Source organism: Trachypithecus francoisi, unplaced genomic scaffold (assembly GCF_009764315.1).
Source record: "Trachypithecus francoisi isolate TF-2019V2 unplaced genomic scaffold, Tfra_2.0 Lachesis_group11, whole genome shotgun sequence".
In the NCBI taxonomy this organism is placed as follows: domain Eukaryota; kingdom Metazoa; phylum Chordata; class Mammalia; order Primates; family Cercopithecidae; genus Trachypithecus; species Trachypithecus francoisi.
Genome location: NW_022681456.1, coordinates 89,834,332 through 89,856,906, shown reverse-complemented (window position 1 = coordinate 89,856,906; position 22,575 = coordinate 89,834,332). Strand labels below are relative to the sequence as shown.

The 22,575-nt window shown below is 35.1% G+C and overlaps 1 protein-coding gene across 2 annotated transcripts in view; it reads right to left on the bottom strand.

Annotated features, from left to right (window-relative positions):
• NELL2 (neural EGFL like 2) overlaps positions 1-22,575 on the bottom strand; it is a 395,035-nt gene that overhangs the window by 310,574 nt on the left and 61,886 nt on the right. For both annotated transcript variants that reach the window (XM_033222343.1, XM_033222344.1), the window contains one exon: positions 21,369-21,519. In XM_033222343.1, the coding sequence (XP_033078234.1) occupies positions 21,369-21,519 (151 nt within the window). The remainder of the gene's footprint in view (positions 1-21,368; positions 21,520-22,575) is intronic.

Sequence of the window (22,575 nt, the reverse complement as noted above, 5' to 3'; positions counted from 1 at the left end):
TCAGTTATGCTAAGGTCACTGTGCATTTTGCTTCCTGTTTGCTGACCCATCAGGGTACCTCTCGTTATTTTCTAGCTCTAATTCTGGTGTACCAGCCTCCCGTTAGTTCTGTAAACTGCCCTCTCATCTGCAACCTCCCCAGATCACCTTTCAACCAAGAGTTCTAACCAACACATTAAAATTGTGACTACCGGGAAAATACATAATTGGAATAAAATGTATCAACATTGTAAACATAATTGTTTGAGTGATAGAACTATGAGTAATTTTTAACCTTATTTTTATTATCCTTTATCTTCCCTTTTGTCTTTAATGAGCACTTACTACCTTAAACTGAAAATCACATTATAAATCCCAGGAAGATAATTTGTCACACTCAAACATATCTTGTCTCCCTGATTTGTTATTCAGAATTTTGAGAGTTAGCTGGAATCAGAAATAAAATTCACCTTTTATAGTAATTTATGCCCTTGTTATTCCAATATCCTTTGCATTGGCAGAAATATAAACTAATTTAAGATTAGGCTTCCGAGAAATAGGCAACGGTGGCAGGGCATAATTCATTTTAACAACCTCCTTCATCACTCAAGACCAAAGGATAAAAATAGGGTCGTGTCTCATATGACAAAAAGGTTGCACACAACATGAAATGAGAATTTTTTCTGCTGCCTTAAGTTAAGCCTAAATAGGAAAATGATCAGATCATCTCAGTACATTAAGCTACAGCCCAGATATAAATTAGTCACCTAAAGAAAAGCCACATGTACTTCTAGTGCCAAATATATTATCAGCGTAGCTTATGGATGGTACAATTGCAACGTATTTACATGCATAGGCTTTGGAATTGAAAACACAGCTCAGCCTCTCACTACTACCTGTGACCTAGGTAGATCATCTAACCTCTCAATGCCTCAGTTTCCTCACCTGTTCAAGAAGATTCAATGTGATAATCCATACTAGGCAAGATACCTGAAACATAGTAAGCACTCAGTAAATGACAACTATTTTTATTATTAGTCAATAATCCCAATTAGGCATCATTTATAAGGTCCAGATTCTTAAGGCTGATTCTGTGAATAACGAGCAATTTGAATATTTTTTTTAAGTGCAAGAATGCAGAAGCCAGGAAATAAACAAGGCAAAAACAGATTAATCCACTCTAGTGGATTCATCCAACTAGTGGATAGCACTGGTATTGCGGGGACTCTAGTATAACTAATGAAATACAAAGAGTGAACTACAGTGGTAGAGCCAAATTTATTGTGAGTTAGGTGGCTTTCCTCATTTATTATACAAAATTGGCTGTTTCATCTTGCCACTTTTAGTGATTCCCTCACATGTTAAGTATAGTACTATAAATGCTTAACCGTCCATAGAACATACAATTACATATTTGCTAGAACTTTTTTTAAGACATGCTTATAAGCAAGAACTTTACCGTAACAATTCAACTGTAACACATAACCTTTAAGCCTCCAAGGTCCATAGCATGAACTACTAGAATATCAACTAAGCTGAAATCTCATCATCGTACATAGTACATTACATCCTTTACCGGACATGGCACATTATTACTAAGCCCTTTCTAATAATCCTCTACAACACGGATGCCCCCAGTCAGTTAGGTGTCCCTTGTTCACCATCCTCCGTGAAATCAATATCCCTTGGGAGAGCAAGTAGAAAACGGTGCATTTTTTGGCATCCCTTATTAGAAACATTTTTCTGATACTTTTGTTCACTCATTTATTCTAATGGTATTTGTTCATTTGCAAGACAGTATAATGCAGCAATTTAAGAGGACTCAGAGTCTCTTAATCCTGTCTCCACAGTTTACTAACTGTGATAACAGGCAAGTTAAAAATTCTCTCTAAGCCTCAGTTTCCTCCCTCCCCATCCAAAGAGGATAATAAGAGTTGTAAACTGCTATGATTATTTTAACAATTAAATGAACTAAAAGTTGTAAGTGCTTACTCTGCACAATTCTTAGTAAAGAGTAAGCACTCCATACATGTCATTATTATGACTTATATTTCCTATGATACAATTATACATTCTATTAAAATATCAGCAAAATTTCAGGATGGGTTTTAACTTAAATAAGTATGAATCTCATGAACGGAAAGTGTTTTAACAAGAATCTACCCAAATAATGGTGCTTAAATCTCATCTATGATATTCCTGTCAAAATGATTATCTAGTGTGAATATATCCAGTGACCAAAAATATGACTTCCAGACACAGACCATTTCATTTTTAATTTTAAATATTTTTTCTTACATAAAGCCTAAAGAAAAGAGGTGTCTTAATAATAACGTTTTAGTTTAATTATTCCAACAAACGTTTACTATGGTACTGAGAATCTGTCAATAAACAAGACCAAACAACACTGTAGCTTAAAGACTCTCAGTAATAAACACATCATTCAGTGAAAATTAGGTTTAGTTGTTTCAAAACTAATAATAACACTACTATAAAAGTCTTGTTACAAGAAAAGGAATGCAGCCAAATCACTGAAGATAACAAAACTTTTTCATGAATAATATAGTTAGGAGCCAAAATTGTATCACCAAGAGATAAGATCAGTCACAAATTGAATTAATTCATAATTGAAGCCCTAGCATCCAACATGATGGCTTGAATAACAACCTCTCTATCTTATTACCCTACATAACTGCACTTAATGTAAAATAAAAGGAAAAAATGGCCCCTTGTAAATTACAGGTAACTTATTACTCTTAATGATGAGGCCAGCAAAACACAAAGAAATTGTAAGAAACAACACTTGGAGCTATTATTCTGGAGATAAGAATTAAGTGGCATTGCATACATTTTTCAAACACCAGTTTTCAAAGGTCCTATGTGAATATTAAGACCATGTATTTAAAAAAGAAAGAAAAGGTATAATAAAGCACTGATAATAAGTGGGGTACTCCACAGCACAGGGGTAGCCAAAAGAGTTAAGGAGTTAAAACAAGCCACTGGATAAAGGGTAGTACCTGCTTAATGCTTAGCTTTCTCATCATCTCAACTCAGTTGTGACTGAAACCAAACAGGTAGAAATTAGAGAAAGACATGGAGAGAAAGGGTTCAAAGAAGTGGCAGGCTCAAGGAACATGAGCCTTCCCTATTGTATCAAGGATGGTCATAAAAGCATACTGTTGTAAGGTTGGGGACCCACTGGGGAGTATGGTCTGCTTTAATGATCTGAAAATGCACATAGCAAGAGTGCAAAAAATTTGGCTGGCTCACAAATTTTACAAAGGTTTCATAGATTCTACAAAGTCTATTTATGGGCTTCCAAATAAGTATTTCTGAGTAATAGGAAATAAAAGCAGAAAGAGTGAAGGCTTATGGCTAGTTGCAAAAGACCTGACAACTTGGCCAGTTGTGTATATACACAAATATATAATATTTCTGATATAAAATAATAGGTTGCAATTAGACAAAATTTCAGAAAATACACAAAAGGATGATGAAGAAAATTAAAATCATTAATGGTCTGGCTGGTCATTTTTGTATGTATCCTTTGCAATCTTTTTCATTTAACTGAATATAACTTTGTCTTTCAATGTCAATAAAGTAAACCCACAGCCTTTTAAATGGATGTGTGGTGTTTTACAGTATAGCTGTATCATAATTTATTTAATATCTAATTTCCTATTAGTTCCTACATTTTCATTCTTAATAAAAATGTTTAATACATGTTTATTTGTGCATCTGTACAATTATTTTCTTAGAATAAATTATTAGAAATAAAATTGCCGGCCGGGCGCGGTGGCTCAAGCCTGTAATCCCAGCACTTTGGGAGGCCGAGACGGGCGGATCACGAGGTCAGGAGATCGAGACCATCCTGGCTAACACGGTGAAACCCCGTCTCTACTAAAAATACAAAAAAAACTAGCTAGGCGAGGTGGCGGGCGCCTGTAGTCCCAGCTACTCGGGAGGCTGAGGCAGGAGAATGGCGTAAACCCGGGAGGCGGAGCTTGCAGTGAGCTGAGATCTGGCCACTGCACTCCAGTCCGGGTGACAGAGCGAGACTCCGCCTCAAAAAAAAAAAAAAAAAAAAAAGAAATAAAATTGCCAGTTCAAATGGCATTACATTTCAAAGGGATTTATGTTATATTTACCTTCTCATTTATTTCATTCAACAAACACTTTTTGAATGTCTATTTTGTTCTATCTGTTCTAGGAACATAGGAATATAGAAGTAAACCAAAATGATAAAAAACAGCCTCAAATAAAGTTAATATGTAAAATATATAGGCTATGTGGTGATAAAAATCTATAGAAAAAGTTTAAGTAGGAAAGGAGAATACAGACTATGAGGGGATGATATTTAACATAGGATGACCAAGGAAAGTTTCATTAAGAAAGTGATGTCTAGTGTAATTCTGAAAGAGAACCATCACCCTGAGACAGTGGCCTACCTCATAAGTTCAACAAATACCAAAGAAGCCTGAGTGGCAAGAGTGGAATGAGCAAGGGACAGAATAGTAGGAAATTAGGCCAGAAAGATAAGAAAAGGCAGGGAGGAAGATCATTTAGGGCCTAAGAAGCTAATAAAATAACATTGGCAGCAGGTAGAAAGCCACCAGATAATTCTTTGAATTGAATTTCAGTATAATCAACTTGACTGCAGTGTCAGAAACTCACTGTATGGAGAATGAGGAGTTGCAAGGGTTAAAGCAAGGAGATAAGTTTGGAGGCTACTGCTAGTGGTGGTTTGGACAAGGTAGGGTTGTGAGAAGGGTCAACTCTGGAGATGTTTTAAACGGAGAGCAATAAATATTTTCTGAAGATTAACGTGCAAATGAGAGATACTCAAATCAAGAAACACTTCAAGGATTTTAGCCTGAGCATGTGGAAGAAAGTAGCTACCATTTATTGAGAAGAGATGGAGAAGACTCAGGTTTGAGAACGAGTAAGCTTGAGGAAAGTGACAAATTTGACTTCTAATATGCATAGTTTGATATTCAAATTAAATATCCAAAGATATTTATATTCTAATGAAGGTGCAGTTGGGCCACTGGATACATGAATCTGGAGTCCACAGGCAAAGACCAAGACTAGAAAAAATAGGAAATCATTGTTTCATAGAGATGGGATTTAAAGCTATTAGGATAAGATCATCTAGGAAGTGAGTAGACACTGCATAATGAAGAGGTCTGAGCATCAAGCATTGGAACAGTCCTACACTGAGATGTCAGAGGTGTGGGGAGGAATGCATTAATGGACTAAGTGGCAAATCCAGAAGAAGGCAAGCTGTGAAGGCCAAGTAAAGAAAGTGTTTGGAAGGAGCAAATACTCGACCTAACTACCTAACGAAATGATGCTCAAAGTCCAACAGAATGACGATTCAGAATTGCAAAATGGATTTAGCAATACAGACATCAGTGGTTACCCTGATTTTTTTTAAAAAATTAATGAAATAGAGAGAGCAAAGCCTCACTGGAATAGGTTCAGTAATAAATGATAGGATGGGAATTGGAGACAGCTAAAAGGAACAGAGAAGGCAGTAGATTACCAGTTTCAAAGGTTATATGCAAATGGAGAAAGTCATGGTGCCAAATTAATCACTAAAGTCATTGTAGACCAAGAGTGTAACAGATGACTCATCCACACATTTCATCAGCAATTGGTAATCACTGCTTTTCCATGTGTATACACACACACACAAACACACACACACATATATTCCTATGTCCAACCATCTCACGAAACCCTCATGTAATAACCTTTCAGTCAATTCTTGTAGGTTTATTAGCAGACAATTTTAATAATAGCAAATATTTGGCTTAGAAAATTTACATTTATATAACTATTTAAAAACCCTACTTTAGCCTTGTTGTTTTATACATTAAATGCACTTCTGGAGTTCATCTGAAGAATTTTAGTAAGAATGTTAGTGTCTCTATTCATACTTTACACTGCCTTATACTTGTGTGTGTGTGTGCATGTGTGCACATGTAGTTGTTCCATACTCAGATTTTGGAATCAGGATTAAGATCACTCTGAGAAGTGAACTAAGAAGCATTTCTTTTCTTTTCCACACTCAGGAACAAAGTATAGAGCATAAGTATCTGTTCCTTGAAGGTCTGAAAAATTCAACATTAAAAAAATAAAGTTAAGGTCTAATGACTTTAGGATGAAAAGATGAAAAGATCCAATTCTTTGACAAATTTTTATTCCATCATTCCTAAGTGGAATGATGGAATAAAATCATTCAATCAGATTTTCTGTACTATATTTGAGTTGGGATTCTACTTTGTGATTTCATAGAAAATCATTCACTACATCTAAATTTTCAAATGTATTAGTATAAGGTATAAGAATTTGAAATAAATATCACTATTTTTACTGGTGGATAACATGACTATGTGCATAGAAAAAGCAAAATATTCTACAAATAAACTATAGAATTAACAAATGAATTTAACAGGCTCACTGGATAAAACATCAGTGTGCAAAATCCAACTGTATTGCTAACAAATAGAAAATAAAATTTCAAATGATGCCAATTAAAATAACATCAAAATGTCAAATATCCAGGAATTAATTTAACAGAAAATATGTAACAACTCTACAAAATGCCTATGAAACAATATTGAAAGAAGTTAGTGTTCTCTAATGTAAATATGTAAGTCATCCTTCAAATTTATGTATTTGGGATTTAATGAAATCTGAAACAAAATTTAAGCTGATTCTGAAATTATAAGGAAATGTAAAAAATACAAGTACATATATCTAACATAATCTTGAAAAAAGCAAACTTTGGAGAACTTATGCTACCACATCTAAAATTATTAAAAAGGTATTGTAATTAAATTGTGTAATATTGGCACATGAATAAAGAAGTAGACTAATGGAGCTATATAGATAGTTTAGAAACAGGTTCACACAAATAGGGTAACCTGATTATAGCAAAGGCATTGTAATGCATATAGAAAAAACCCAGCTGTTTAAAAAACTGTGAGGGATCAGCTGGCTATTCATATAGGGGAAAAAAGAACTTTGCAAATGATTTCCACCTTTTTTTTTTTTTTTTTTTTTTTGAGACGGAGTCTTGCTCTGTCACCCAGGCTGGAGTGCAGTGGCAGGATCTCAGCTCACTGCAACCTCCGCCTCCTGGGTTCAAGTGATTCTCCTGAATCAGCCTCCCGAGTAGCTAGGACTACAGGTGTGTGCCACCACGCCCGGCTAATTTTTTGTATTTTTAGTAGAGACTGGGTTTTGCCGTGTTAGCCAGGATGGTCTCAATTTCCTGACCTCGTGATTAACGAGCCTCGGCCTCCCAAAGTACTGGGATTACAGGCATAAGCCACCGTGCCTGGCCCGATTTCCACTTCTTATTTATCACCTATGCGTATGACTTTTGTGCAATACAGTAAGATCACATTTCCTGAAAACTCAAGGCGTCAGTTTGGAGATCAGATTCATTATACCCCAATCTTGATGGCAGCTGCACACCAGTTCTGCCTCTAGCACCTGCTGCAACTCAAAGGATGTTAATGATATTTGAGAAAAATAAAGAAGTATAACCTTTCACTAATTCTCCAAGTTGGTGTTCATTGAAGTATGGTAGGTTGAGCAGGGTCAACAGCCCTCTTTCCTTCTTTCCAAAACTCTCCCATCTTACTACCACTTTATAATATATTATATTATTCTAATGTCCAAAATGGTCATAATTTTTCCACTGAATACAGGTCAGTATATTAGAGAGAAAAAATAAGAGTTTGGTCATTTAAATATAAATACTAGTGGTCCCATTCTGAAGGGTTTTCAGGTATGTAGGGAGGATGATGTATTTAATATAGCTAAGTTATGAAACATATTTTATTCCAAGGCATTTATTAACTGAGGTGTCACCTTACTTTAATTAAAAGATGAAACTCTTACCAAAGAGTTATTTGTAAAGGATCAAATAAAATATGAATTTCTTTCTACATTATGTGTAAACGTTATTCTACTTTCTGCAGAGAGGAAGTGGAGGACAGTGGATCTGTGAAACCATCTGTCATAGGTATTAGTGGTCAAGTAGAGTTCAAAAATATAGAAATTGAATTTAATTGAATTTAATCACCAAATCCTCAGAATACATTTGCTCTGATACGAAAAGATATAGAAATATATAGACACATTAATTCCACCAAGGAATAACATGCTCATTGAGGAATCATTAGTTACTTAGTCATTTGGCATATAAGACACTACTGTACTTAATTTTACTTTAAAATACGGTAAATATGTCACATTTTAGTTCTGAATTTGGTTACTCAAGTCAATCTCTTCTTAATTTTGCGAAAAAAATAAAATTCATCTTTTCTGGATGTAGTTTTACCTGTTAGAGAGGTTTAAGTCAGCTCTGCCTGAAGTTAAAGGGAAGAACTTCGCGATATCTCAAAATCCAATCTATACGTAAACTAAATACTATTGTGAATGGAGACGAGAGAGAGAGAAAGAGAGTGTTCCCAAGAGAATACGCTAATCTTCTCTCCAATTTCCAGATACCTAAGTAGTTTTACAAGCCTATGAAGGGATGACTGCAACTGCACGCTTTCAAATAACAAAGAATTTTTAGGAAGAAAATAATATTCCCCAAATGGTAGCTTTTCATCTTCATCTTTACCTAAAAATGATCCATGATACTTTTAGGGATATGTCCGTCTGGAATGAGTGACTCTCAAAGCCCCTCAATGCCCTAAGATTCTACGCAGTATTTCATCTGGCTTCCAATCTTTCTCTTTTTTTTTTTTTTTTTTTTTTTTTTTTTGAGACGGAGTCTCTCTCTGTCGCCCAGGCTGGAGTGCAGTGGCCGGATCTCAGCTCACTGCAAGCTCCGCCTCCCGGGTTTACGCCATTCTCCCGCCTCAGCCTCCCGAGTAGCTGGGACTACAGGCGCCCGCCACCTCGCCCGGCTAGTTTTTTTGTAATTTTTTGTGGAGACAGGGTTTCACCGTGTTAGCCAGGATGGTCTCGATCTCCTGACCTCGTGATCCGCCCGTCTCGGCCTCCCAAAGTGCTGGGATTACAGGCTTGAGCCACCGCGCCCGGCCCCAACCTTTCTCTTAAGTTAACAGTTTGCTGTCCTAAGATGCTAAAAATCAATAGAAATTATTTAGACCAATAACGCTTGGCCTGTGTAGGAATCAATTCAGACACAAATAACTTACTAACAAATACATTTCCAAAATATTCAAATTCACTAATACTCAAAAATTAGTAAATTTTTAAAATTACAGCCAGTTTTCAGATGTTATATTAGCAAAAAATTATTTAAAATATAATGCTCAATGCTTGAAAATGTGCATAGTTTAAGTGTATAGTTAAAAGTTTGAGTGTGTAAGTATATAGTTTAATGTTTAAGTCATTTGCAAAGCAAACTTTTTTCTTGTAATTCACTCAAAACACATATCTTACTTCACTTTTGGTGATGTTCAGACTATTTATACTGGCTGAATTAAATGGGTTTAAGCTGAAATATTCAATAATTCATGTATTCTGTGAGGCATTCAGTATCCTCAAGAATGTGTCATCCCACAATCAAGCGTAATTTTTACAATACCTAAAGTTTTAAATAACCAAAGGTTAAAGTACAAAGGAAAGAAGACAGCATGTCAATCACCTTCCTTCAAAATGCTCAGTGAATAAAAGTACTAAAAAAAGAGGCAAAACATGAATGACTTTATTCAGCTGTTATGAAACATATCAATACATCGTTTCAACCACAAAAATATAAGGCTTCTCTCCAGAATCAGTGGAAGTAGAGTGTACACAACAGCAAGAGAAATAAGATTTTTTAGGTAACGGAGATAACATAAACTCCACTGTCAATTAAGACACCAAAATAAGATTTCACATGGACTTTTTAAAAAGGTAGACACTTAATCGTAACTAAAGGAAATTGTGAAATAAGTTAAAAGTTAAATTCTATTTCCTGAATAGCAAACTGTATAAAAAAATTATAATTTTTAAGTGAGCCCTTTGTAAAATTATTTTAAGCAACTGATCAAGGGCTTAAAGAGTATTTGTGAAGTTTCACATCGACATGAAAAGACTAAAAGGAGATGTATTGCAATGCCAAAGAAATAAAATTTATTACAACAATCCTTCAACATTCATTGTGTAAAATAATTTTAAAATGTCAGTGCATATGAATGTATGGTAGATTAAGAAAAGAGAATTAAATGAACTTTCATGGCACATCGAAAACTGTGTTATGATACTCTGAGTTGCATCCAAAGAATCCAACTCTGTCACTAGGGAAAAGAGAAAGCAATTCAAATCCTATGGAAGCTGCTACTTTTGATACAAAACAAAATCCATTTTTCTAGTAACACATTAACTTAAATGTCTTTTACAATTAGAAAATATAATTGAAAAGTAAATAACCCATCACAGTAGCAGTACAATACATAAGGTTCTTAGGAATTAATATAACAAAATATGCATATACACTTTATGTAGTAATTTCAAAGAAGATAATAGAAGACATTAAAAAATGCAGAGAAAAACCATATTACTGGATTAGAAGACTGAGTAATATAAAAATGTTAATACATTAACCCATAAATGTGATGCAATTTCAATACATACCAATGAAATTTTTTTCATAAAACTTAAACTGATTCTAAGTTATTCCCAAGAATGAAGTTTCAAATGCAGCAAAAATTTCTTAACAGGAAGAACAAAGAGACTTGAGCTATTAAATATCAAATCTTATGAAACTACATTAATCAGAGTATTGTGGTATCTCTGCAGAAATCAACAAATAGGTTAGTAGAACAGAAAACAGGGCCCAGAAACCGACTTCAGCATTGATGGAGATTTGAGGTGGCATTACAAATCTGTGAGAAAACAGTGAGTTTTTGAAAAAATGCACTGGGGCCACCAGCTTCATTCTGTTGGATATTGCACTGAATATCTACATCTAAGTAGATACCTTAGATACCTATATCTAAGTCCAAAATGTCAATTTTTTCTTAGGCAGGACTAAAGGGCATTAAAATAGAATATCTGTTTAATATAGTAAGGCAGATTAAGATGGAAATTTAAACACAGATGTAATATTATACCCTTTCCAGACCCACAATTAAAAGATCAATAGGGAACTAATCAACAGTATTTGCATTTATGCCTACAGGTAGTATTAATTGCAATATCAAATATTGCGCTGAGACAATCATTCTCTCGCTAGAGTAACACAAACTCTCCAACACCCAAAAGAGAATGTTCAATAGCATCAAGGATAGATTTTTTTTCTTAAATGTAATAATTGTCCAAAATTGTAGTAAATTTTATTTCATTATATATAATGGACCACGAATTTCTCCTACAAGATTTCTTTTTCTTGAATTTTTGGATTAGCCTTCTCTTGTTTTATATATGGAAAACACATTATTTCTTCACTATGTCATTAACACAATCCCAACCTTTAGAGACAGAAATTATCGACTAGACTGCACATCATTCAAGAATATTTAGTACATAAAAAAACCATAAAAACTTAGAGGCAAATTAAAAATATAGATGATAATGAATAACTATCCTTATTAAATGGAGCTCATTTGTAAGAAAACATGAAAAATTGACAATCTATATACATAGGCAAATTATAAAAGAAGATATATGCATGGCCAATAAGCATATGAAAAGGTATTCAACCTCACCAACAAAGTGTTACTTCTCACCTTCTAAATGGGCAAATTTTTAAATCATTGTTGAAGAAAGTAGGTAAGTAGGCACTCTGCTGATGAGAATGCAACATATTAAAATTTGTTATGAAATATGTATTTCATATACACAATATGTAGAAAATTACACATATACATACATATCTCATAAATATTCACCTATATTTGGTGTAATCATATACATATTACAATCTATACTTGAATCTCTATCTATATATCTATCCAATATCATAAAATTTAGAAGTACATACACACAGTGCATATAGAAACCCCATACTGGTTGATTATAGTCAAGGTTCATTCTACCTTGTCACTTTCCTGCTTTGGTTGTTTAGTGCCCATGGCATACTGATTACTATATATTTTGAATATCACCCATGAATACAACAGCATACTATATTTGAGTAGTAATTTTTTGCATTTGCATTTTTTAAATGCATACAGTAAAAAACCACAATATGAAAAATCACGTATGTAAGTTTATTAGTGGTATAAAAATAAACAGACTAATGAAACAGAAGAGACAGCCCAGAAATGATTTTAATGTAAAATATAAGATTATATTTCAAATGAGGGAGGGGGAGAGTTACATAAATGGTGTTGGAATAATTAATTATCTGTTTGAAAAAATGTTTAGAGCCTCGATTGTCCTAAGTACACTAAAATAAATTATAGATGGGTTCAAGAGTAAGACAGGGAAACCATAAAAAAATATATTTTTACAAAGCAAGGCTACCTGATCTCAGGATAGGAAAAACCACGTCAAACAAAGAAAAAAATATACAAGGAAGAAATTAAGTGAAATAACAACCAAATAATAAACACATATAAAGAAGCAACGTTTGAAATGCAAAAATCCTCTTAAAAGAAAAAAATTAAGTGCTCAGCAAAGTCAGAACCTCTAACGGCATTGCATTTAATTATAAGGAATCATTTACAAGAAAAAATAACAAAATATTCCTGTCTAAAACATTATATTTAATAGGAATTTATACATTTGATGGATTTGCTCTTTACACACACACAGACACACACACACATGCACAAAGAATTCTGGACCAATGACTCAAAAAAAATCTCCATTCATCAACAACATCTCTATGAAACATGATAATAGATAGTAAGTCATCGAGATATGATAAGCTTCTGTCTTAAAGAAAATCAGGAGGAGCTATAGACTCCTAAAATTTAGATGTCAACATTTTCAAAAATGACAAAAGGGAAAATAATAAAGTCACAAGTTCTTAGCAAAGGCAAAACAAGAAAGAACTAAAATTATAATCTCAAAGTTTTATTCCCAAGTGAAGAAAAAGTTAGAAAAGTTTTTAATCATTAGAAATAGTTTTTAATGCTGAAAAGAAAAAAATAACCTTAAAAAAGTAGCAAACTGATCATTAAAAGTTACATGGGTCAATTATTTCTAATGAACAATTCACCTTTCCTGCCATTTATTAAGAAATTATATGGCAACACAGAAACGGGAAGTATGAAAAACTGCAAGCAGGAGCACGAGGTTGGTTTCCAAAACACACTATGCTTGCTCCTTAATGACAGTTGCTTACACAACAACCAAAATTCCAGTACTCTGTCCATAGGGAGTGAAGAGAGTAGATGTGAAGAAGCTACAAGATGGATGACACAGAAGGGTCTTGCAATAATGGCCTAAGATATTTAGGGTCTGATAACCAAATAGAGTCAGAATAGGATGGTTGCCTGGAAATATCCTTGGTCCTCTGCATCCCCATCTAGGAGGAAAATACCCAAAATGTGTAATGAAAGTGAATATGGGCTGGTTAGTCTATGGGCTGCGGCAGCAGCAGTTAACTGATTCATTCTTTGACCCTGCAGAAAGAGTGGACTGCTTACAGGAAGGGAAAAAAAATGCCTCGTTTCTTTAGCGTGAAACAGGGGATTCGTGCTCTATGGGGTATGTTAAAATGTGTATTTCTGTCCATCACATCACCTATATAAGAATTACGATGAGAAATTCCATTTGCTTGTTTTAATTTACTTTCTTTGATGAGCACTTGACCATGCCTACTTGGTAGTGATATATGTATGCTTGGCCACATTAGAATATATATTGCAACCTTCCTAATAATAAGGGAAGTATTAAAGTACACAACAGAGATGCAATTTTGTGAGAGATAAAGAATGATATAGAAACACTTCAAGAAAATAAAATCTAAGTAAAGTTTTTTAATTATGTAGAAATTGGAGTTTGAAATTTTAATTTATAAATCCTATTATCTTTAAAGTTATTTATTAAATAAAGTGCAAGCAGAAAGTAACAAGTTTAGTAGCTTTTATGTCAGTCTATTAATTTCATCCATAATAAACAAAGTCATTTTTTAGTTCAGAACCATTAAGCCAAGCAAATAGTGCCAGTAAGTTTAATTTTTACTTACTAATGTCAAGAAAGAGAAATGGCTTAATACATGACAAGCACTCACAAACATGAAGACACATTTTTTCAGCCTAGTACATAAATACATTTTAACTCACCCAGAGGGCATAATTAATATTAAGAGGGTAGAAAAATCACATTTATTTCACCTGAAGTTTATTAATACAGAAGATGATGACAAACTACAGGACAGTTTTGTATTTATTTGCAAAACTATTGCCACAAATTATCTCCATGTATGCTATCTGCAAAGCATTCAAAGTCAGAAGCATAAATAATGCTTGGATATCAGCAAAATTCCTAATAAACCCCTTGGAACCAATTTATATATCTAAAGTCCAAGATTGTTTTAAATAAAGAAGAAATATTATAAGCCACAGAACAGAATCTAGGCAACTACACCAAATTACACTAATCATAACAAAAGGATTTTATTTATCCTGAAGAAACTGCAGTTTTATAAGAAGGAAACAGTTTCTTCGGGATTTTCAATAAATTTCTTTTATTTTTACTGATAAGTATACTTTTGCTTTTCAACAATCCTTTATATTTTTCATATTTCTCTTCTATGTTTCTTGTATAAATGGATAAGTGAATCAGTATCTTAAAATATTTCTCTATTCTCTATTTACCTTTCAAAACACAATAGTCAGAAAACTATAATAAAGAGAGAACTCCTTTGATCAGCCTGAATGTCTTAATTATTTCCAACAAGTGTCATGTATTATTGTCTGGTTTTTTTTTTTTCAGGTTATGCTGCTGATGGTGAACATACTGAAATGACTGAAGAGCCAAAAATCTTTTTACCCTGTGCTCACATGAAGTTTGTGGATTAATTTTTAATGTCAGCCTCTACTTAAGGAACACCATTTGAAACCAGCATCTCGGGTTGGGAGGCCAAATGAGGCTTTGCTCATGGCACACCAGGACACTGCTGATGGGCTTCCCGGGAGTTTCATAATTATGCCACTTGGTTTGAAGCTATGTTTCAGTGCCAAGATTTGACTGAAGCCCTCTTCTTAATTCTGCAACAGTGTGATCATCTGCCTTTCCTACTTTCATCTTGCCTTTAGTTCACTTCAGATACCCTAGAATCCAGAGCATGCCCATTAGTCCATATGCTCAAACCAACAAAATTGTGTGATTAGCTATCCAGCACTAACACCATGGCTGAGATGTTGCCATATAGCTTATTACAGTTGTTGTTATTCCCTAAGAACCTAACTTATAGCTGTTTCAAGGCAGTGGCTGCCAGTTAGTGAATTTCTTGTGCTAGAGTTAATGACATTTCAGGATGGATTAGGCACCCTGCATCAATATAGTAATTTGAACATTCTCCAAATCCCACCACCCTAGCTTGATGAAAACTTTGTGATGCCATTTATGATTCCTGATGTACTCATAATAACCTTTCTCTTCATCTTTTACTCATTTCTTCATCTACCAAATATTTATTTAGCATCTAACTGTGTATGGCAGGGTGACAGATGTAATGGAGTTTGCAAGTTTAATGCACAATCCTTGACAGCAGAAAAGCTTAACATCTAATCAAAAATTGTTGTCAACTATGTAAATATTTTACACAAACACAAATTCACCTGAGAAAAGGATGCAAAAGCTGCATCCCACAGCATTAATAGGGTTATCGCTAAATGTCAGAATTACAGGCAGTGGTAAATGTTTAATAATTGGCTCTCTGTTCTCTAGAGACACAATTATAAGCTATTGGTTCATCTGTCCATTTGTATCAGAAAGAGAGTATTTAAAAAGTATACAAAAATAAAGGTTCATTGAAAAAGTATATTTTTAAAAGCCCTGTTTTGTAGCATCTGCTGATTTCCATGGAATAATTACTCATACCATGGCCTGTTTCAAGCTACTAATGTCAACTGGTTCACAAAATTTCAGTCCCTAAAGCCACTAAGCAAGCCAGCTCCAGCAAACCACTGACTGGATGAGCTTCATTTTCTTCTTTATATATGTATTTTTTGTTTTCGAAATGCCTTAATGATAATAGTGGCTGCCCTCAAGGATAGAAACTGGATGGCAGGGGACAGGAATGAAGTGCCTTTTACATTTTGAACCTTGGGATGTATTACCAATTTAAAAAAAAAAAGCTACAATTTAGATTTTTAAAAGTTAGATTATGTATTTGTTACAATTGTAATCAAAAGCAGTAAATGATATTTTAATGTCTCATGTAATTAACACATGTATACACACAAAATATTTAAATAACAATGAAAGACATGCAGCCATAAAAAAGAATGAGTTCATGTCCTTTGCAGGGACATGGATGAAGCTGGAAGCCACCATTCTCAGCAAACTAACGCAGGAAAAAAAAAAAAAACCAAACACCTCATGTTCTCACTCATAAGTGAAAGTTGAACAACGAGAACACATGAACACAGGGAGGGGAACATCACACACTGGGCCTCGCAAGGGGTCGGGGGAAAGGGGAGAGAGAGCATGAGGACAAATACCTAATGCTTGCAGGGCTTAAAACCTAGATGATGGGTTCACAGGTGCAGCAAACCACCATGGCACATGTATACCTATGTAAAAAACCTACACGTTCTGCACATGCATCCCAGAACAAAAAGTTATAAAAAAAGAAAAGAAAAGAAAGACGTTATATGTTAGAATGCCAAAAAAAAAAAAAAACTGGTACAAGTTTTTTAAATACATTGGAAACTGATATAGGAAGAAATTAATGTAAACTGGGAAGGTAAGTGAAAGCTTCCTGGAGATATGAGCGGAGTTCTGAAGTACGAGCAGGATTTGAACAAGCAGAGAAAAAGAAAAAGGGTGACACATAGATGCTGAGCAGACTGGTCACTGTGCCTGGCTAGTATTTATACTCCTATCGCTTTACTCCATCACCACCAGTGCTGGAGCTTCCATTCCCACAGTCTCCATCACTTCCTACCTTCTCCCTCTTTAATTAGGCTTCAGAGTAGGCTTCCCAATAAGCTAGGCATTCACTGTAAATAGCCCAAATGGAGATAAGACTGGAGTCAGGAACTGACATAAGGAAGAGACAGCCAGTCTCACCTCACCTCTAATAATAATACTAATGTTCATTTCATGTTTATTCTCTAGCAGAGACTTTGTGGTCTAACTCACAGAGTCTAAATTCATAGAGGGATAGCTCAAGCTCTTGCTCTTGCTCTTGCTCAAGCTCTTGCTCTTGTGCTTTCTCCCAGGCAGGCAAGAACATGTGCTCAGAGGAAGCATCACAATGCCACTGCCACTCCACCTTGCCTCCCCAAAAAACTAGAAAAATGAGCATCCTTCAGCAGGGCATGTAGAAGAGTTCTTACTATGGTGAACCAGAATGCACCCATTGAAGAACCGGACCTGCACCTAATCACTGTCAGTTGGGAGTGACTGAGTTATACTGAGAAAAGCAATTTACATGCAATGTGGCCTGAAGGACACAGTCTACTTACCAGGCCTCCATATAAAAGGCTCCTGCATATTCAGCAGGAAAACTTGGTTGTATATGACTGTCTTGCATATTACCAAGAAAGTGTCTCCAAAGGGGGCAGTGTTGCTTCAAAGACCTTCATACCTAGATTATCAGCATCATTGTAGATCTGCTTCTTCTGAAGGGACCAGCTAACATAGAGTCCCCTGAACTTGTTCTCTAAGGACACTTACTACCTTGACCACAAAAGGCCATATGAGAAATATGTGTCTGGTTTCAGTGCCAAGAATGGTTGAATTATCCTGATTACTTAACTAGGGTTTTATCTTCTTGTTTGCTCTGATTTGTGTATGTTTCATTTTATCTTGTCCTGTAGACATTTCTATAAGCCTCCTTAAAATTTTTGTGAAAGAAAGCAGAAAACAATGAAATAAATGTTCAGGCAATGATGAAACTAAATAGATGAGTGAGGAAAAGCAGGATAACTAAAGAAAGATAGCTTCAGAAATAAGAACAGGAAAAATTCCAGTACAAGCCATAACAGAAGGTCTGTTGAGATGATAGAAGGCAATATCACAGTGCATTAGTAAAAAGACTCAATAATAGGAAGTGGGTTTGGGTTCTGGCTCTGTCGGTAACTAGCTAAATGATGCTGGAAAGAAAGGCAATAAAGAATCTAGTTTAATGATCTCCCAAAGACACGGAGAGACGGGATAGCACAGAGGTTCAGCAGGTGGACTCTAAAATCACACTGAGGGAAAAGACTACTCCCATTGATTCCCATCGAACCTTTAAGAACTTATCTCTAAGGCTTGTTTTTCTTATCTTTGAAATGAAAATAAGAGTGCTGATCTTGTATGATTATAGGAGGTTTGTGAATTTTTACAACTAGTATTTTCAAGCACTCTATATGGATTTACAGAGGGGGACACTTGAGGTACAGAACAATTAAGTAATTTTTACAAGGTCCCAAAACCAATGAGTGGTAGAGCTATGACTGGAATGTATGCTGTCCATCTCCAGGTCTACACTCTTAACCACTGTTGAATACTGCTGATAAATGAACTAATCCCATGTAATGCATGGAGCACAGTGCCTGGCACACGGTAAGCATTTAATAACTGTTAGCTTACTTAGCAAATGAAAGTGCCTTACAAATCTAAGTTATTTTCCGCATCATGGAAAGATATACTGTATCTCAAATATGATATTTGTTAAATAATAATATATCTAGATAATATCTACATAATTTATAATTTCATAGATACATGCCATGACATTGACAAATGATACAACTATAGAATGAATAAGTAAAACAATAAATTTTGAAAAGAATATTAATTTTAAAGGTATAACTAGAAAACCTAACAGCTGAGCACAAATACTTATGTATAAGAAATATTCATCATATTATTATTTATCAAAATTTACAAAGTAAATGAGTTGAATATCCAAAAGTAAGGGTTGATTAAACAAAATACAGCATATCAATGCACACAGACAAAAGGACTCAACTGAAATATGACAGAACTTCAACATTCACCTTTTGGTAATATGATTGTATTAGTTTTCCTATTTCTTTCTAACTGTCAGTTTTCCAAATGTTTTCTACAATGAAAACATATTTCTATAATAATCTGAAAAAATAAATAGTATTTTCAATTGAAATAAATCCATTTAAAACCCTGCCTATAACTTTAATAAATCTACCTCACAGGAAGAGTAAGAAAGGATTTGCCTGACAGCAAACCACCTGATGAAGGTCAGGTATTTCAGTTGCCCATATCTTTAAAATGTTTAAGGTGCTTAAAAAAAATCAAACTATTTTAAGAAATATTAGGTGGAAAAGTTTGCAGATTGCAAGAAGTCTGTGCTGGTCAGAGTGTGTACAGTTAAGGTGTTCGACCCTGGGAACCAATACAAACAGGACTCATAGTTGAGGGAAATAGACCCATTGAAATGCTGCCCAACAAGCCTCAGGAGGAGCAGATGGAGGCCCCAGCACCAGTTAGCCCAGAGACAGGAGCAGTAAGAAAGCAGGTAGCAGTGGCCACCATCTATGTAAGGGATGTCATCCGGAAGAAGGCTGGGTGAGTTCTATGTCTCTACAAACAGGGGAGTGGGAAAAAGTCACAGGGAAGAAAAATCTAATGTGCAAAATTAAGGGGAAATTTTCCTAGCATGTAGATGTAATCAGAAATACAACAAGTTGTTCTGCAAATGAACAATCTTCCTTTATTACATGTGACTCTTGTTGCCTGAAAGCTCAATGGACACGGGCAGAGACACACGGCTATAAACAAGGAGCTCACTGGATCTCAACCACATGAAGACAAGGCCTGTCCGTACAACCAAAAACAGACTGAAGGGAATAGCCCCAGTGAACCCTTCAAGATGGGACTGCTCCCTTTCTTGCTCTTCCCTGAAAGTTGTAAGCCAGTTGCCAGGTGAGTGTTAGGATGGCACCCTCCCCTCAAAATCAGGCCAGAACCTGGGAGGAAAGAAACCCAAGCGAAGGGCCTGGGAAATTATCCTTTGGAGCTAAAGATGTAATTAAATGGGCCTTCAAGCTGCAAGAGCAAGTTGGATAGTATGTCCCTAGGAACTTTCCTCACTAAGTCAGTCTTGCTATATTTTGTTCTCCACATAGATTTTCTTATGTTTGCTCTTTAGTATTTAGTAAAGATGTGCAAAGTCCCAGACTGCCTCATCTGTGATAAGAGAAACCAAATAAAGAGATTTATACCCATGCTTGGACAGGATCATTAAAGTTTTTATATAGGTAAAGCACTTTATATGTACAAACTCTTTAATCTTCACAACAACTTATGAAGCAGGTACTATTATCCTCAATTTACAGATGAGGAAATTGAGATACAGATCTTATGTGACTTCCCCAATGTCCACAGATAGTAAGTGGTGGACTTCCATTCCCAGAACTGTGGTTATTCTTTCCAGAAGGAATCATCTTAAACTATTTGGTATTATTTCATAGCAATTTATGTATATGTCACGTATCATGAATGACTTTCTTCTTCTTCCTCGCTTCCCCACATCCAGAGCTCCTAATCATGTCTCACATATAAGAAAAGCTGGAAGATAGTAGACAGCATTTTTATACAGTGCATGTCCAAGAATACAGCTGTAACTGCTGCAAACTATGAGGTAAAAAAGGAAGTTATCTGTCAGTGATTAAAATTATATGACTATTAAACGCTAAACCCAGGCAATTTTGCAAAGAAATATAATATAATATTTTTGTGGATAACTGTTCACACATTAAGAAGTATGTTTGGCTTTAAAATTGAGAAAGATATGTCTTGAGGAATTCAGTAATTAATAAATTTGTTTTAGGAATAGCAACTTCTTACTAACCTGAAAAGCAGCACCTCCTTCTGCTTTTAGGCAATTACTTTCAATTACCTGTGTTTGTGATTTTTGTATAACGTAACAAAACCATTCTACCTTAAGCCAATCTTTTTGTTGTTGTTGAGACGGAGTCTCGCTCTGTTACCCAGGCTGGAGTGCTATGGCATGATCTTGGCTCACTGCAACCTCCACCTCCTGGGTTCAATCAATTATCTTGCCTCAGCCACCTGAGTAGCTGGGACTACAGGTGTGTGCTACCATGCCCAGCTAATTTTTGTATTTTTTAGTAGAGACAGGGTTTCGCCATATTGGTCAGGCTGGTCTTGAACTCCTGACCTCGTGATTTGCCCACCTCAGCCTCCCAAATCATAAGGAGATATACCAGAGAAGAAAGCTTTTGTTTACTTCTCTTTAATATGTTCATTTAACCGCATGCAATGAAAACACAAGAAACTACAGCAGCCACATTTACCTGTGATCCAAGTGGTGAACTGAGAGAATAACTCCTGAATTTAAGTGGGTCTGTTTTAGGGTCACCAAAATAGTAAATTCATGTTTATTTCTCAGCTTCTGAAAAAACTGTTCAGCTGTAGCAGTGGATGCTTTTATGCTTCTGGGAGTATCTAAAAAAGAAACAAACATATACTAAGAACAGACTAGAATTTGATTTTATGAAGTATCTTTTACATGTAACATCTTTCAGAAAACTTTATCAAGTTTATCAGTAGCAGCTGATAAATACTGAGTTTCAGACTCTTGGTAAATTCTTTTTCAACAAGACTTTATGCTACATATAATAACATAGGACAATAAAATCACACATGAATTACTGAACTTGTGTTTCAGGAATTTGTTTTCAAAAATGTCACCTTTGAAGCAAAGAATCAAAAAACCTTATTTGAGGACGTACACTCCCAAGTTTTCTCTTTACACAATTCCTATATTCTAGATAGCACAGCAATATCAGTGTCAACAATGAACAAAAAGATGTGCTTCCTAGAATAGGACCTAAACGACCACACTAGAACTAGTTGGCTTCTAGTCATGACACCTCATGACAGAAAACTGGATTTAAATCTATGTGCCACCCTCCACATTGGTTTCTTCAGCCAGAAGGTTTGCTATAAATAGATTTTTAAATGATCATTGAAATTAGTCACTCTCAGCCTTCTGTGCAGTGGAAGAGGCATTAAGATCAAATTATCTCACCATAGATATTGAAAAAAAGAATACATAGAACTTAATTCCCATTTCTTCCCCAGGCTTAGAGAAAGCTTAGCCAAGAAAAGTTTACTTAAGAGAGGAGAAACTTTTACCCTGAACTTCTGCATGTTTTAGCCTTGTATTCCAACCTCCGGACTCAGATTATATGGGAAAACAGATAAGGATAGAAATGCACTTAGTAAAAACCTATCATTCAAGCAATCTGCTAGCTGAGCATAGGCTCTCCTATTCATAGTGTATGCAAAGAAGATTGATGAGAGGTAGACATGCAGTTTATATTGTGATTACTCTCCTCTTTCCTATGCTTCAGTCTAGATAAGTAGTTTTCAATGGAAGAAATGGCATTTAGAGAGGACAATCCTTCTTTGTGCAGGATTGTCCTATGCACTATAAAACATTTAGCACCTCTGGGTCCTTACCCAACAAATGTCAGTGGCACCCAATCCCTAAACTTT